Raw genomic sequence first — 17370 nt, forward strand, 5'->3', positions numbered from 1 at the left:
CTCTGTTGCAGGAGCGTGCGGAGCACGAGCGCTGCCTGGAACAGGTGGCGTCCCTCCTGCTGAGCAGCGGCTGCGACCCCGCGGCCCTCAACAAGGAGCAGCAGAGCCCGCTCTCGCTCGCCCTGCACAAGGTAGGCACCCTGGACCACGTCCCGTGCGAGGCTGTACTGTTTCACGTCACTATGGACAACGGCGGAAAGCACGAGGCACGCTGACCGAGCAATGAAGTTCGGTTTGACGGGTTGTGCCGTTTTGTGCGGAATGCTCGCAACTTCGATACGGCCCGCGTCCGCAGTCGTTGGGTCCGATCTCGGAATTCAGACGTCTTGATGCCGTGCCGAACTCCGACACGGTGCTCGTGTCCGGTTGTGCGCCGCGAATGTTATTGCGTGACAGTGTAATATGCGCGTCGCTGCACTGCTTTGGAAGGTCACGTGCCACTCGCCCGGCATTGGATCGGCTCCGACGGCTTGTAGCGTCTTCTGCGGTCAGCCGTAGGGTGAAGCGGAATACGCGAGACGACTCGCCGTTTCATTCTCTCATGTGCTCGTTCGATTTTGGAGAAAAGCCCACGAAAGCGGGAAACAAAGTGAGAAACCGACCTATTTTGTTTCTCTATCTAAGTCTTCAGCCGCTATTTTTACATGTACTTTGAAGTAAGGATTTATAGCAATTTAACTGGAATAAACTCGTCTATATTTTGTTTCATACTTAGTATGCAACGTTGTCAAAGCTACTGATGCAAGCTCGTGGCTTAATCTATGGTTTCGTTTGCGCGAGAATGCCTGCAAATGATTCATGGGATCAAACTTCATGCTCGCACCAGCAGCTTTGACAGCATTGTGCACTAAGTATGAAGCGGACTATAGAAAACGGGAAATCTCCTTATCATGTTTCGAGCAATAAAATATCAGGATCAAAATGTAGGTCTGACCATTTGAAGTTTTCTTATTTACGACAAACGATGTTGGAGTAAGATGAGTTGCAAGCAGATACAGTATCGTTCACTGGCAGTTAAGGGCTAGTTTTCCCAGTATCTTGTCCACGGGCAAACAAATGTTGACACAAATCTCCGGACAGCTACCGCCATTTATGAGCGACGGCGGCGACCAGACAATTGGCTAGCCGGTTGCTTAGTTGCCACCGTCGCTCATAAATGGCAGCAACCTTTCCAGCCTTCCTACTCTCGTTTTCACCAAAGTAGAAAAGCTGAATTTCTCTAGGCGTCGTCCTTGAGCTTGTCCTAGATGTCGTCCTTGAGGTCGTCCGACAGGTTGTCCTTGAGGTCGTCCTAGAAGTCATCCTTGAGGTCGTCCTAGAAGTCATCCTTGAGGTCGTCCTAGAAGTCATCCTTGAGGTCGTCCTAGAAGTCGTCCTCGAGGTCGTCCTAGAAGTCATCCTCGAGGTCGTCCTAGAAGTCATCCTCGAGGTCGTCCTAGAAGTTGTCCTCAAGGTCGTCCTTGAAGTTGTCCCTGAGGTCGTCCTAGAAGTCATCCTTGAGGTCGTCCTAAACATTCTTGAGGTCGTCCTTGAAGTCATCCCTGAGGTCGTCGTAGAAGTCATCCTTGAGGTCGTCCTAAACGTTCTTGAGGTCGTCCTAGACGTCGTTCCTGAGGTTGTCCTAGGCGTCGTCCTAGGAGTCATCCTTGAAGTCGTCCTAGACGTCGTCCTTTAGGGGTAGTTTTTGAGGTCGTTCTAGACGTCCTCTAGGCATCGTCCTAGACGTCGTAAAGATGACGGCCTTGCTGGTCCTCCATTTTCACCTAAAATAAAAGGGCTCTAATTTCTTTTTCTTTTTTTAACATTTTTTGAGTTGCAAATTTTGCGGAAATTAGGTCTTCGGGAAAGTTGTGTAACTTACTGTAAATGTGAAGGATGACCACAGTGTAATTGCTGCTCCTAATTGCAATGACCTAACTGGGCGGCAACTCCTCTTTTGTTTTCGACAGGGCAGTCTGGTGCTCGTCGAGCGTCTGCTGGAGTCCGGCTGCCAGCCCGACCCCAAGGCTCTGGCAGGATCTCCCGGACTACTCCACCAGGTCGCCCTCCTCGCACAAGGCAGAGACGTGCTCCCCCTACTCAAAGCCCTGCTCAAGGTGAGGGGGCCCTGCTCTTGGGACACTTGGACCTCCTCCGGGGTGCTTCGCAGACGGCATTGAGACAGTTTCCTTCGCCACTGCGATAGTTCGTAAAAGTTATTGTATGCCTACTCTGGGTAACGTCTATCTTTTGCCACATGATCGTGTGATCGTGACGCTATTTCTCGTCCAGTAAACTGCACGAGGCGAGGCATGGTGCACAGGCGTAAAGAACCGTAGCGTAAAATACAACAAAGATGAAGCGACCAGAAAAGTGGTGCCATTGGTTGTAGTTCGTAATGAACTGTAGTCACGGACAGGATGAGAACAGTGTGGAGGTCCTTCGGGTAACCCGCCTCCGGTGCGAGGTTCCTTCCTTCCATAACGCTTGAGCGTCTCGTGAGCCTGGAGCGTTTGTGCGCAGCCAGAGCACGGCGAAAGGCACCAAGCGCCCGTTGTAGGGTAGGCGTTCAGAAGAATCGCCCCGTTCTTATGTTGTGGGTGACCACACGGGCAGATACCGAGGGGTGAGAGGGCATGGGGTCGCCAGAGCTTTGTGTTCGGATGCCCCCGTGTGCTCTCGTCTCCTCCTGTTCCTCAGTTTCTATCAATAAAGTTGTGAGTAGAACAGCCAACGTGGCCGGGCCAACGCCTCAGCTCCCCACCCTCCTCCACCCTCCCCAGCAGCCGCCGTGCGCAGAGGGCCAAGAATCGGAGGCCCGCTCGCCGCGGGATGTGCTGCGCCAGGCGGCCAACGGGCACGACCGGGAGGGCCTGACACCCCTTTTGGTCACCCTGCGCGCTCTGGGGCGCCACAAAGAGGACCGTGGCGAGCCCCGGGCCCGCCTCCTCGCCCTCCTCCGCTTCCTGCTGGAGGAACTCGGCGCAGACGCGGCAGCGGCGGTGCGCGGCGGCCGGGGCCCCTCGGCGCTGCATTTGGCGGCGCTGTGCCCCGGGGCAGAGGCCGTGGAGCTGCTGCTGCAGCACAAGCCGCTGCTGGAGCCTTTGGACCCGGACGGGCTGACGCCGCTGGCCAGGGCGCTGGCGCTCGGGAACTGTGCCGCTGCAAGGGCACTGGTGAGTCGCACTTACTCCCGGTGGGGGTGCCGGTGCCGGTGAAGTGTTTCAGTAGGGTCTAAGGTCTGGAGTTGGGAGCGAATGTGTTGGGAGTAGAGGGAATTTGCCAGGGAGTTGTGGGAATGGCTGAGGAGTTGAAGGAGCATGTGTTGGGGTTGAGGGAGCATGTTAGAGAGTTGTGAGGGAATAGGGTTGGAAGTTCTGGTGGAACATGATAGAGAGCTGAAAGGGAATGTGTTGGATGTTAGGAGGTTGCGAGGGAATGTTAGTGAGGCAATGTGATAGCGAGTGGCAAGGGAATGTTGTAGGGAGTGAATTGAATATCTTAAGGAGATCTACTTTTGAATTGCACAAGTGTCGTCAAACAATTACGCGGAAGTCTCACCAGATTATTGTTGTCGTCGCCAATAATTCTAAATGCTTTTGGTTGTGGTAGATGTTTAGATTTTCCTACTTGCACGATTGACTGTCATCTCTGTCTACTTTTCGTAGGTGAGTGCCGGTGCCAGCGTCAATGTGGACCTCCGCGATGGGCCTCACCTTGTGAGCCTCCTGGTATACGCTGCCATGTAAGTGACCCTTCTGTCTTTTTGTCCGTTCCTGTGAGTGTCTTTCTAGATGATGGTGGGGGTTCCAGTCGTTCTCAGTTACGTTAGGATGGGTCGGTCTTCACGGTGATTCTAAGGTCAAAGGTGCTCACCATCGTAAGCTTGTAACTACCTTAAGGGGGGGGGGGGGGGGGGGGGCTGGTCTTTAACTTTGTGTTTTTTATCTTTCATTTATCGTGCTGAAATTTAGTATACTGATGTATTTCTCAGTGGTGGTTTCAAATATGCAATTAGTTTTCAGCGGGAAAATTTTACCCTCTTAATGTTACACGTGACGTCACGTGTGATGTCACGTGAATGAATATGACGTCACGTGAAATTTGGCAGAAAAATGTCCCTTGCTAAATTTAGCGGAGAAATTGACGTCATGTGACCTCAACACCAATTCAGTTTCTCCGCTAAATTTTCCAATAAATTTAGCGGGAGAATGTTGGTAAATAAGGAGTCTTCGTAGACCGCGTTTCCCCCACCACTAAGCCCTCCGCAAGAAAGCAGCAGCTACTGCGCCTGCGCGCCGATGGCCTTGACTATAGAGTTCCGGGTATCGTAGCGGGTTACGGAGGGCTTTCCGGGACGGCGAAAACAATCTACGACAAATCCATATTTTCCCGCTAAATGGGAGGGGAGCAGGAGGGGGGGAGGGGGGGGGCATACCCTCCCCTCCTCGTCCTCAAGAGCTGCGCTCTAATTCAGTTTTACAAAGGTGAGAATCCCAAGGTCATAGCTTTATCTCTGGCAGTTGCTCCTGCTGATTGAGTTTGTGCAGGCGAGATGCATCCTTCAACAAATGGCTCGTGCTTGCAGACTTAGAGCTGTTTTACTTAACAAAAAAGCCAGTAAACAAAAAGAATAGAATGGAACAAAGAGCAAATGAACACAGATAAATATAAACTGTGTGAGTAGGTGAAAAGAGCAGCACTCCTTTTCTAGCGAAAATGGATCGACGAGATGGGATCACCATGGGTGCATGCCATCTCTAGTGCTCGAGACATGGGAACCGGGACTTGTAGCTGGTTGCCTGCAGGCCGGATCTAAGCGAGTCGCGGCCCACATGTTTGAAACCCCTGTCCTAGACGAATGCTATCGCAATTCGTAGACAACCAACAATAGTGGTTTCTGCAGTCAATTTTTTAACCCGCAGTTGTGTGATAATGCGACATAGTCAAACGCTGCCGTGCGAGTGGGCCTTCAGACTCGTACGAAACGTGGTAGATTTTTTCTATGTTCGCCGTCAACTGTTTCGTGGAACATTGTTGAAGCTAGTTGCACCAGCGCATGTGAACGAGATGGAAGGTGCGATCTTGCAGCAGTGCGGGGCTGCATCCCTGGGGAAGCTGGTGTAGTTTTTGAAAGTATGCCGAGAATAGTTGCGTGTTTTTAGTCGGTTTCAACGTGATTAAGCGGTGCCGCCGTGCCGTCTTCCAGGAACAATCTTCCCGGGGAACTGATTCAGCTTCTGCTGAAGCATCGGGCAATGCCCAAGTCAGTCCACCCTGCCACCGGCAACACTGCCCTCCACTACGTGGTGTGCCACAGAAATAATCCAGGTGGGTGTGTACTCAGCTTCTGCATTGACCAGAACTCTCCAAGCACCTAGATATCCCCCGTTGCCCTTCCCGAGCACCACACATGGTAGGCTAGAAACATCACCTCAACAAAAAGTACAGGAAAAGAAGAAACAAATTGCCCGTAACTTTTGATTTGGTTTAAGGAAGGTTTTTCCCTAACAAAATGTTTCGGGAAACCTCCCGATAACAAAATGTTTAGAGGAACCTTTTCCCTTACAAAATGTTTGAGAAAACCTTCCCTTAAACCTTTTGGTCATAGGAAGATTTTTTTTTCCAAACAAAAATGTTTAGGAAAATTTTCTCTGTTCAGGGAAACCTTTCCTTGTTTGGAGAAAGATTTCCCAAAACACTTTCGTCTAGGGGAAGATTTTCATAAATAATTCGTTTAGGAAAAGATTTTCCTAAACAAAGGTTCCTTTTTTTTTTTAGCTGTTCCTATTTTTGTTGGTTTTTCGGGAAACCAAGTGCTCTGAGCTTGTCCTTGGAAGCTCTCCTCCTCCTCTGTGACCTTTCTGAGCCGTGAACTTGGCGGCACCTTTGAACGCCATTGCATGACGACGTTCGATCGGCTTTCTAGATAGTTCAGATTGGTCGGTCCGGGTTACGCAGACCTTCTGGACACGGTGCGCGCCCTGCTAGACGCCGGCCTAGACCCCAACGGTGCCAATGCCAAGGGCCGGACGCCGCTCCACCTGGCAGCCAACGCCAACACCGGTGCCGTCGACTCTTCGACGGCCCTGGAGGAACTCTTGCTCCAGAGGGCGGCCAGGGCGGACGTGCGAGATGTGCGCGGAAGGGTGCCGCTGCACTACGCCTTCGTCAAGATACGCAGGTGCGTCGTCGGTTTTGATGTCGCTCGTGGTGCCTGGAATGCCTCTTGGACGCCTGTTCTGCTGTGGGTCACTTTCCGGCTCGTCATTGCACTTGTTGCCGCTTTGGGACCGCTTTTGATGCCGGGTGGAACAGGACTCTAAATGCACCAGTCGGAGACGCGTTCTGGGTACTTCAGTATTATCGTAAATAGCTTGATTTTGGCGGCAGCCCGATTTCTGCAAGTTTTAAGGCGAAAGCCTTGTCTCATTTTGCGAAAAAGCCACGTCTTTGTGCCTGAAAGATGGCCATAAAAATGTGTCCTCAAGCATGCACTCTTCAATTGTATGCTCAAGGACACCGTTGTCCTTGGCGGTGTCCTTGAGGTCGTCTAAGCATTGTTCTCGACTTCGTCCTAGCGTCGTCCTTGAGGTCGTCTTAGATGATGTTCTCTAGGCGTCGTTCTCGACGTCATCCTTAAGGTCGTCCTAGTAGTTGTCAGGGACATCGTCCTAGATGTCGTCCTCGATGTCGTCCTAGAGGTCGTCCTGACTTGGCGTCAGTCTCTAGAACGTTCTCCTCAACTTAAATATGTGTAGAAACATTACTTAAAAACATTTCACCTGCGGGACTATAATGCTTTTGCCCTCCTACCAGTAAGCAGTCTTAAGTATCCTCTGGTACTTTTTATTTATTTCAACTTCAAAATTATTGGGTAGAATAGATCCCGCATACGTATATCTCTGTGCTAACAGGTAGGTGGCGTGCCGCTCCGAGTCGCGAAATTCTGTCCCCACGGAACGTTACCTAAAGCAACACTCTGCGAATTCACGAAGTATCGAGTCTGCAAAAGTAAAAATCGTTCTGCGTCTGGTTGCAGTTACTTGCGACGACTTAGGACGAGAGGGCACACTGGCACCATCTATTGCGGTATTTGCGAGATTAAATCTGTCCACGATCGATGAAACATGGTCGTTTATGACGTCGGAACTATTTCAAGCACATGATGAAAGTAGGATGCGTAAAATATATGCGCATCTGAAACAGATTGTAGTGCCTTCAGTTACATTCAAACACGATTGTGCAATCCAGCATTTGAGGTTCAATGTCGGCTCGTATGGAAGTTGCCAGACAAAACTAGATAGTTTTGGTTTGGACGGAAAGTGAATGCAAACGTAACTCCATAATCCGTTGTGGGTTAAAAATAGCGGGACGGGCTCCTCTCGCAGAAGCTTCCACTCTTCCGTCATACCTGGCGAGCAGAGAGCGTGTCGGGCTGGGGCCTGTCCACCTTTTCTTGATTCGCAGTAGACTAGTCAGTGGTTCCGGCCGGCATCACTCGACGGGGCTTTCTGTTCTAGGCACTGGGACGACTCCCCCTGCGACCCGGTGGAGCTTGCCACAGTTCTGCTGGCACACCAGCCCGCCCTGGCGGAGATGCAGGACGAGTTTGGGCAGACTCCGCTGCACTGCGCCGCCACCAGGGGTGCCTCTGTCTGTGCTCTCACCCTCTGCCAGGTTTGGGCCCTTTCTTCCTCTCTACCCCCTAAACGCGTTTCGGGGCTCGATTTTCGAGCCCAGGGTGTCACAAAATGTTGTAACAAGAATGCGGTACCAGGGCCGGTCGGCTTTACGATACGTCGCCGTTTCCCTTCCCCTGCTACTGTGGCGGAGGCAGTGGTAACTGGGAATAGGACGCAGCGTCGAGCCGGGTGGAGTCGCGGAGTCGTCGGTTCCTGCACCGTGGCAACTCCGGCATTATAGCCCCGGGAACGAGACATGCCAGAAGGAAGGGAGGGAACGAGAGTGCTGTGGCTTCCTCATCGATGGCCCACTCAGAAAGAGCATTGCAGTGCTAGAAGAAAAACGAGTGTGCATCCGATCGGCAGCAACATCGAATTCTTGGGGCTTTTAGTGCGTGCTAGGGGTAGAGCGCGTCGCTTGTGTGGCTCTGTTTGGTCACGGGATGTGACCCGAGGTTAGGGTGACCAGACATCCCGTTTTAGAGGTGCATTTCTGCCCCTATGTCATTTTTACTGCAGTAGCCCATTTTCGCACCACTGAAAATGGTATCCGTTCTCGATCTCGCAAAATGCTTGAAAAAAAACCTCCCGCCGCATGTTCCCAGGATACGAACGTGGGTCCGCCGAGTGCGAGGCGGGCGCGTAACCACAGAGCTACGCCCCGGCCTTGACAATCTGCTTTTTTGGCATTTGATAAGCTCACTTACCCATGGGTCTCGTGTAACGCCCGCTAGATGGCCACAGTTGCTGCGACGTCGGAATGGGAAATTTTATTATTCTTAATTAATTCCAAATTTAATTCTTAAAATTAGTGGCTTCGGCTAGGTGGCACAAGCTGCCACCCGAATGAAAGGGTTCGACCGTATGCATCCATCCGATACTACTGCTCTCGATTACTGCGTATAAACACGGTTTACTTTCATTCTTGTTACTTTCGTCCTCCGCCTGGTGGTTCCAACATTCATCCCCTGCAAATTTTACACAGCGGAGCTGTTAAGGGCTAGGTTCCCCAGGATCGTGTCCAGTACCAAAATCTTGTCGCCACAAACCTCCACAAACCTCTGTACAGCTACCGCCATCTATTAGCGACGGCAGCAAGCACATAACCAGCCTGGTTGCCGCCGTTGCTCGTAGATGGCGGCAACCTTTCCAGCTATCATGGAAGAATGGATAGTTGGGCGCGTTGGTGGGAATTCATCTTAGGTATCATTGCGAAGAACAGATGAAAACTAAGAAGAAACACGGGGTGAGCGCAGCGCTCGTCACGTGTGTTTCTTCGTCCTCGTCTGTTTTGCGCGCTGTTTCCTACGCTCTTACCAGTTTCGATTTAGACTCAGGATGGGCCGTGCACGTTCCCTTTCGAGGAAAGAAGACTGGGTGCAAAAAGAGCGGCGATGTATGCAGCAGTGCGAATGGGACCACAACCGACTTGAAGCCGCTGTCGCCTTGATTTCCACTGCGTCCATCGCTTCAGACTCCCTTGCGAAAAAAGAGTACATTGCTCGCCTGGAAAGCCGCCGCCAAGAACAGAACCAGCGATGTTAACAGCCCCGGCGCGCTACGGAGGCCAGGCGCAAGCGCGAGGCCGGGCGACGACAGCACTCCACGCCGGCTGAACAGTTCCCGGGTGCGACGGCGAGGTTCCGGAGGGAGCTCGTGGGGAACCCGTTTGGCGTCACGTGCACCGTGTGCGACCGACTCTGGTTGCTCTGGTTCACCGGAGACTTATCCACGATCGGCGGCTTGTCGGACAAAAAGGATCTGGAAACGGACACGTGCGCGTTGCGGCAGCGTATCGAGTTGGCAGACGTCTACAAAGAACCGGCGTGCAGAACGTGCCGAGAACCCCTGCTCAAAGGCGCGGTGCCCCGGTTCTCAACCATGAATGCCTGCAAGTACCCACCTGTACCGGAGCGCCTACCGAGGTTGAACGTGGTGGAGGAACAACTAGTGGCGCCTCAACTCCCGTTCATGAGCCTTCGGCGGTTGACGTGGTATAACAAAGACATTCGGGGACAATACGGTTCTCGCATAACCAATTACCCAATCACACCTTAATCCTTACATTTATAAATATTTAATTTCTACCATAGTACAGCTTCGCTGGTTTTCCTTCACGAGAGTGGAAAGGCTGAAAGTTTTTATTTTCTTCTCGTGGCCGGGTGTGTTTAATCTCTAAAAACTAGCCCCGTAAGCCATCCAACAAAGAGAGTGTTTATCATTGAAAAAGGTGGAGAATTGAAAATTCTAATATGCGTGCTCTTTTCATGCAGAAGATGAAGTCAGTGGAGGTGAAGGACAAGAATGGCAATACTCCGTTGGGCCTGGCAGTCTTGCATGGCCACGCTGGGTAAGTGGCGCCACCCTTGATGCTTTGAGGAAGTTTGACGAATCGGCTTTTCGGAGCGTGTTTGTGCACCACAGTTGGAGCACGTGACGCGAAGGCTCGCGCTGCAAAACCCGGAGGTCGTGTGTTCAAGACCCCGCTCCTGGTTTCGATTATAAAAAGCATCGTACCTGCAAGCAGTCCTGTAACTACCGCGCGATGCAAGAAATAAGAGATACCAGGTTAGCAGTCCTACTGCACTGGCTAAATATATCATCTGCAGTGTAATCTAGTGCTGCCACACTTGAGGCAGACCGAGTTTCCTAAACACACGTATGCTTGGGCAAGCCATTATTTGAGACTTCTAAATCGCTAGCTTCCCAGGGCCACGTGTGGCAGGTGACTTTAGAAGAGAAACTCAGCAACTCGAGAGGGAGTTGCACAGTCTCCTGTGTTCTGCCCCGCAGGTGCTGCGTGATGCTCCTGCAAAAGGGAGCCAACTCAACCGCTGACCTGGTGCTGTTGCCCACGCCGCCCAAAGATCCCGCGGCCTCCGACACCGCCTTCTGGCGTTGGCGCTACCTGCTTCCCAAGCCGGAGGTCACTCGACACGTTCCCATACTACAGGTACTCCTGGCTACCCCGTCTCTCGTTTGGGGCGTTGACTGAGACTCGTAACTTCGCGGCGCGTTCAGCTAATAATTCGTCAATGCGGCCAGCGAGTGTCTCAAAAAGAATCTTTGGCACATTGGAATGCAAAGAGGGCCACATCAATCGAAGGGCAGCGTACGGAAAATGCACAAGGGATGTACAACAACGAAGCAGCTAAGCGCATGCCGTCATTGGTTGAGGTCGGGGAGGGAACGAAAGCATGTGGGAGCATTTGGTGGGTAAACGGACGAAGAGGTGTGCAAGGAGCAGACGAACTTGCATGCCGTATAATCATACGAACGGAAGCTGTCTCCCTTCCGAAGCAGAGCTCCAAGGCAAAGCACCGGCTTACGAATTCCCAGATGTAGAGTTTGAATCCCTGCCGACTTGCCCGCGATTCAATGGAAGCTTATTGCGGAGGAGGCCGAGCTTTCGGTTGCACATCAAAAGATCCCCAGGTGGTCTAAATTCATCCTCGGTTTTTGCCCCGACGTGCCAGATGCCCTTTGTTGGTTTGGCAAGTAAAACCCTCAAATTTAACTTTGTCTCTGCCGAGTCGAGCTCCACTCTGGTGACTACTCATCATAAAGTGACCCCAGTGTGTACTATGTGTTTTTTTTTTGTTTTTTTTTTTTTTCAGGAGGTGGTGAGGCGTTCCTGGCAAGGCATACTGCACTTAATGCTGGACCAACTGGAGAACTTTGGCAAGAACCTGACCTTAGCCGTCGAGGTGGGTGCGCCGCTTTGATTTCGGGCCTCGAGACGGTCTTACATAAAGCCGTTGTAGCGAGATTCGTTTGCCCCCTAAGCTGGCAATATGGCGGAAGCTACATGCTCTTTAAACCAGTCATTTGGCCATATCCATGCCACACAATCACGTTCCTACCCCGTACCACACACAAAGAGCAGACTTAAGTGATGAAGGGGGGGGAGGGTCGAAGAGTCCGGTAAGAGCGTAGCTCCCACCACACTTTCAGCTTAGGGGTGAACGGAGTGTAGTTTGTGCCACACTACGTACAGCGACCGGCAGAATGAAAACGGCAGGGCGTCCTTCTCGGATGACCAGCCTCGATCACACATGATGGCCACGCTTTGGCTGTGCATGCGCTTGGCTTACGGGGCACTGAAGGGTTATCTAGGAAGCTCGCGCGTTGCAAAACGCCACCTTGTAAGCGACCGTAGTGGCCCCGTTCTGACCGAGAGTCTCGCGTGACTACCGTGTCCCCCAGGCTGCCTTGCGCACCCACTCGTATGGCCTGGCCCTGAAGTTGATTGGGAAGGTGAAGCACGGCTGGACCCTGTACAGCGACAAGCAGACGATGCTGCACCTGCTGGCCAGGGAGGCCCCCAGGGACAACTTCCAGGAGCTGCAGATCAGGGTGGGTGCCGTCTCCACTCGGGACTTGCTCCGAGCAATGTCTATACGTCGGAAATGTCGTAGATATTGCGGAGCACATTGGCAGTGCCTCGGGTTAGCCTTATGTCTCGATCAAGGCCTAGCAGTGTTGCAGCGGCGGTGGTGGATGTGACGGACGCCTCTTTTGCTGCAGGTCACTCTGCAGCTTGACAGTCCTCAAAGCTTCGGTAGCTACGAGTTTTGACGCCGCAACAACGGCGGCACTTGGGTTCGCTCATGCTTTTTTCCGGAAGTTCTACGCCTAACCACCGGGATCCCGACACTCCGGCTTTAGTGAAATCACTTGTTGCCGTTTCGGAACCGATTTCGACGCGTGGGCGGCATAGGACGCCAAACAGACCAGTCGGAGACGCGTTCCTGGCTTCGTAGTAGTTACGTAGGTGGCCAACGGGGTGCGGACCGCGTGCCGACCCGCACTCCTCTTCCGTCCCAGGTGGCGCAAGCGCTGATGGATAAGGGCGTCCCGGTGATGTCCCGAGACGAGCACGGCTGCTCGGTGCTCACGTACGCAGCCATCAACTGGAACCACACGCTGTGCGAGTTCTTCTCGGACAAGATCGGCACGGTGGCGGCTGCCTGTGCCGACCCCGACCGCTCCCTGCGCACCCCGTTCTCTGCCGTCTTCTGGAGGCTGCAGGAGGAGCGCCTTCCCGAACCCATCCAGTGAGTTGGAGCTCTGCTCGGTCCTCCCGCGCATTCCCGTTAGGCACATCGCCGCGCGTCGGAAACCCCGCACAGCGTCGGAAGGGCTGTGTGCGTGTTGGGAGCAAGGCACTGGCACGCTCTTTTTGAAAAAAAAAAAAAAAAAAAGGCTGTGTCTCCACGTGGTGAATGATGTTGATTGGGGCGAAGCTCTGGTGGTGCTGATACTGATTTTATTGTTCATAGGTAGTGCTGATGGTGCTGATTTTTTTTTTTTTTTATTGCTCAAAGTAGTGCTGAGTTCCAGGTTGCGTTTCGACTCCATTATTACTGCTTTATGGTCGGTGAAATGCAGAGAGAGTGGTTCTTCTAGCGCAGTAGTTCTCGAATGGAGGTCCGCGGACCTTTTGGGGTCCGCGAAGCCCTGCCTGATCAGTCAAGCCCGGCAATAAAAATGGTCTTTTTTCAGATTGAGAAGAAACGTTCCAATTTTCGGGTGGGTCTTCTTGTGTATATGTAAATAAGAGAAGTCTTTTTCATACTAGCCTTTAGTTATACCTATTTAATAAATCGCTATCATAATTAACCTATATATTTCCTTTCCCTTCACCACGAACGGGGTCCTCCTTTATCTCTACGATCCACAAGGGGTCTGCGAAACATCAAGGGTTGAGAACCACTGTTCTAGCGGATCAGCTTGGATCCGCTAGAAGCCGTGGGAACGCATCTCCACCGCTTAAGTCAACGGTCCATGTCAGAAAGAGAATCTGCGGTATGGAACGTGGTTATGTACGCAGTTGAGCATTTGACCGCAGCGCCCTCTCGTCTGTAAACGTTGAGCCAATGCATGCAAAGTTTAACGCGATTATATACACATTTGACCGCAGCGCCCTCTCCCGTATAGACGTTGAGCGCTACTTGCAACGTTGGAGTGTAGAGTAGTGGTTAAGACGTCTGCCTCGTAAGCAAGCGGTCCCGAGTTCGAACCCTTGTGTGGGCGTACATTTTTTTTTTTTTAAAGTGGGTCGATTTCGGAGGCAGTGTAATTGATTTGAGCACGGACGCTGGACGGATGGACAAGGCTAGACCCTAAGGAGCTTCGCCCCTAAAACAGCTACATTATCCAATCGAGAGGTCAAGTGCAGTTGAAGCTAGAAGGCTGTACAAACGTATATGCACAGACCTGGAGCATAAAGTTGCGTGCACTGACTGTGGTCGATTGGTTTGGAACTTTAGACGTTAATAGCATCTGTGCAGAAGGGCGACACACGCCGCGAGAGTGCGCTTTGGTCACTACCCGACGAACCCTTCGGCCTAAATGACGGTTGAAACTGCCCATGTAACGAGGCTACTATAGCAATTATCGCACTTGGCGGCGTTAGTGAAAGCATCATTAGTGGAATTGGATACTGTGAACTTTGAAAATGGATAATGGTTTACTGATGTAACGGGACAACAACAGCATGCTAAACTTCGAAGTCTTTCGACAGGTGGTGTGCACTGGACAGGACATGGTAGACAAGCAGTTTGAGTAGTTGCGCGTCTTACGCGAGAGCTTCGGTGGCTGGGACGTTGCTCGTCTTCGCCGTGTGTACTCGCAGCCGCGCCTCGTAGAAGTGCATATATAGATGGCTTCCCTGGTGTCTTGTCGCAGAACGATCTTACCTAGAACTCTGTGCGCCTTCTCCCCCCGCAGGGCGTGGTGCCTGTCTCTGGTGCAGGCGGGGGCCACGGCGGACCTGCTGACCTGCTACCCGCTGCGCAACCTGGAGTTTCCAGGCACCCGCTGCCTCTCGGAGGAGGAGCGGCTGCACGTGGAGGGCCCCACGGCCGCCCGCCTGTCCCCGCTCATCCTGGCCGTCTGCAAGCGCAACTACACCATCGTCAAGATGCTGCTCCGGGCCGGCGTCAACTCAAACTTCGCCGACGGCCAGCAGCGCACCGCCCTCATGTACGCCGTCAAGCTGGTGAGCACATTTCGGCGTCGGTGTCAGTATCGGGTTTATTGGTGCGGAATGTTTTATCAGCCGAATTCCACGGGAAAAATAAAATTGCAAACAATCGTCACAAGGGACTGTGATGCAAAGCATCGAGTCATATGTTGTTAGGAGAGGCATGCAGTTGCATGCCTCACCACAAGATGGCGCCACGGCGCATCGTGAGGATGCCTTCCGCGGGACTCTAGAGATGGCGCACGGGATGCGGTGGCTCTGGGGGAGAGCGGGGAGAAAACGGACAGACGGAGGATGGCGAGCGGAGCGCGCGGTGCAGCGCGAGTGCTCCGGAATAAAGCAGTTCCGGTTATGAGCGTGCCTTTGTTCTGAACCCGAAAGCGGAGCTACGGAGCTAGCGTGGAAGCTTGCTGGGCCCTGACAAGTGGGGGCTCGTCCTCTGAACTCGAACTACCCTGCTAGACCAACGGCAAGTCCTGCGAGGCAGTTTTACGTCCTCATCTCGCCAGCACGCCGACATGAGCACGAACAACGTGGTCAGCGAACTGCTGGCCCAGACGGACGGCAGTGCCATGGACCGGGAGCGATTGTCTTCGTGTGTGCGGGACGTGCTCCTGAACACACCGTTACAACAGGACACCGATGCGCGCACGCAGGAGCCGACGCCTTGGAAGTGCGGTAACATCCAGTTGCCGAAATTCATCGGCTATGAGGACAGGCAGAGCCCGACGGACTTCCTCGACAAGTTCGAGAATTTCTGCCTGGTTACGGGCGTTCCGGACAGCAAGCGCGTCCGGCAGGTCCTCCCGGCCGCACTGGAGGGCACAGCGAAGCTTTGGTGGCGCTTTGCGGGAGGCTTCGAAGACTGGGAGACCTTCGTGAAGGAGTTCCACGCCGAGTTTGCGTCTGTCGATTACAAGCATCGGCTGAAGGAGGAACTCGACCGACGCACACAGCACCCGCAGGAAAACTTGCGCCACTTCATCCACGTCATTGCCGAATTTTACGACAGGATCGGCGAGACGGTGTCTGACGAAGAGAAGGTGAGACGTGTCAGGCGTCAGATGCACCCAAAATTTCAAGACTTGTGCGAAGGGCTTACGTTCGCGAATCTGCGCGAGTTTGCGAAGGAAGCCGGCGGCGTCATGGAGCGTGCAGGGCACCGCCTCAAGTACGTTCCGCCGCCGCCAAGAACGGACCAAGTTGCCAAGGACCTCGCTTTTGCGGAGCTGCACCCCACAGTGCCCAACCAGTGCCCTCCATCCACGCTCGCTGCCGTGAGTGCTGGGGTGGCCCCTCAGCCATGGTGGCCCCTGCATCCAGCAGCAGTGCAGTCATCCTACTGCAAGGACCAGATGTGGGTTCCAACCACAATGCCCTGCCAGCCAGCACCGCAACTGCCACCACAGTGGGCAGTGCAGCAGCCCCAAACATTGGCTACCTCATTTCAACCCATGCCCCAGCCAACACCACAGTGGGCAGCACTGCAGCATCCAGCCTGGGCACCACCTCTGCCACAACAGGGTCAACAGTGGCTTCAAACTGCACAGCAGGCTCCAAACCTGCAGCCTGCCTCCAACAGAGGACAACTGTGTCAACGCTGTGGGGGGGTTGGACACTCTGCCCGATACTGCGCAACTGGCAGACAACGCAACCAACAACGCTGCTACAGGTGCAACGAACGTGGACATCTGCAGGCTAACTGCCCGGGAAACGGGCGAGCGTAGAGGCTGACCCGGCCAGCATCTACGAGACTGCCTTGCAAGTTGCAGCAACAGCCGGAGGGAGGGAGCCCTTGCTCGAGCTCACCGTGGGTAACCAGGTATTCCTTGCCCTGTTGGACACTGGGTCCAGTGTTAGTTTAATGGGGGACCCAGCTGTGGTGGCTGCTCAGGCTACTGGTGCAGGACTCAAGCAGGAAACCCATTCCCTCAGGTTGGCAACAGGATGGTCAACCACAACTCAGTCCATCAGATGCCGTATCCGTTGGTCGGGTGGATGCCGCAAACAACGATTCATCCACATGCCAGGACTGTGCCGTGACATTATCTTGGGCAGAGACTTCTTGATCGCAGCGGGTCTATCAATACATGTGGCCCTCGGAGGTTGGACCTTGGGGACGGAGATTCAGGAGCTGGTCCGCTTCGGCAAATCCTCGGAAGTTCCACCTGTCGCCCTGTCCGAGGAAGTGTACTCATTGGAGGAGCTGTTTGCAGCGCCCAGAGAAGTTGAGACCTGCCCAGAGGAAGCCATGGTCAGGGGGACTCCCGGAGAAAAGGCAGAAAGCGACCGGCGGATAGTGACAGTACTCAATGACTACAAAGACACTTTCACAGTACGACCTGGACGCACCTCGCTGATCCAACACAGCATCGACACTGGTGATAGCCGACCCATCCGTTGCAAGATGCGACCAGTAAATGCAGAGAAACGAGCCATAATAGATGAATGCATCAAAGATCTTCTGGATCAGGATTTAATAGAGCCAAGCACAAGCTCCTGGGCCAGTGCCCCTGTCCTGGTGGCAAAGAAAACTGGCGGCTACCGACTTGCAGTGGATTATAGACCACTCAATGCAAAGACTGATGTCCCAGTGCATCCAATGCCCCGAACGGACTGGATCCTGGCGCAACTTGGCAAAGCAAGGTGGTTTACTAGCCTCGACCTTTCCCAAGGCTTCTTCCAAATTCCAGTGGCAACACGGGACATTCCGAAGAC

General features: G+C 53.2%; 1 protein-coding gene across 1 annotated transcript in view; it reads left to right on the top strand.

Moving 5' to 3' along the window:
• LOC8031767 (poly [ADP-ribose] polymerase tankyrase) overlaps positions 1-17370 on the top strand; it is a 75725-nt gene that overhangs the window by 40903 nt on the left and 17452 nt on the right. The window contains exons 25-37 of the mRNA XM_042288672.1: positions 12-131; positions 1950-2096; positions 2763-3155; positions 3648-3724; positions 5189-5310; positions 5941-6163; positions 7503-7659; positions 9938-10014; positions 10458-10617; positions 11282-11371; positions 11871-12020; positions 12492-12721; positions 14397-14667. Coding sequence (XP_042144606.1) covers positions 12-131; positions 1950-2096; positions 2763-3155; positions 3648-3724; positions 5189-5310; positions 5941-6163; positions 7503-7659; positions 9938-10014; positions 10458-10617; positions 11282-11371; positions 11871-12020; positions 12492-12721; positions 14397-14667 — 2217 coding nt within the window. The remainder of the gene's footprint in view (positions 1-11; positions 132-1949; positions 2097-2762; positions 3156-3647; positions 3725-5188; positions 5311-5940; positions 6164-7502; positions 7660-9937; positions 10015-10457; positions 10618-11281; positions 11372-11870; positions 12021-12491; positions 12722-14396; positions 14668-17370) is intronic.

This window comes from Ixodes scapularis, unplaced genomic scaffold (genome assembly GCF_016920785.2).
Source record: "Ixodes scapularis isolate PalLabHiFi unplaced genomic scaffold, ASM1692078v2 PGA_scaffold10__122_contigs__length_95168666, whole genome shotgun sequence".
In the NCBI taxonomy this organism is placed as follows: Eukaryota; Metazoa; Arthropoda; class Arachnida; order Ixodida; family Ixodidae; genus Ixodes; species Ixodes scapularis.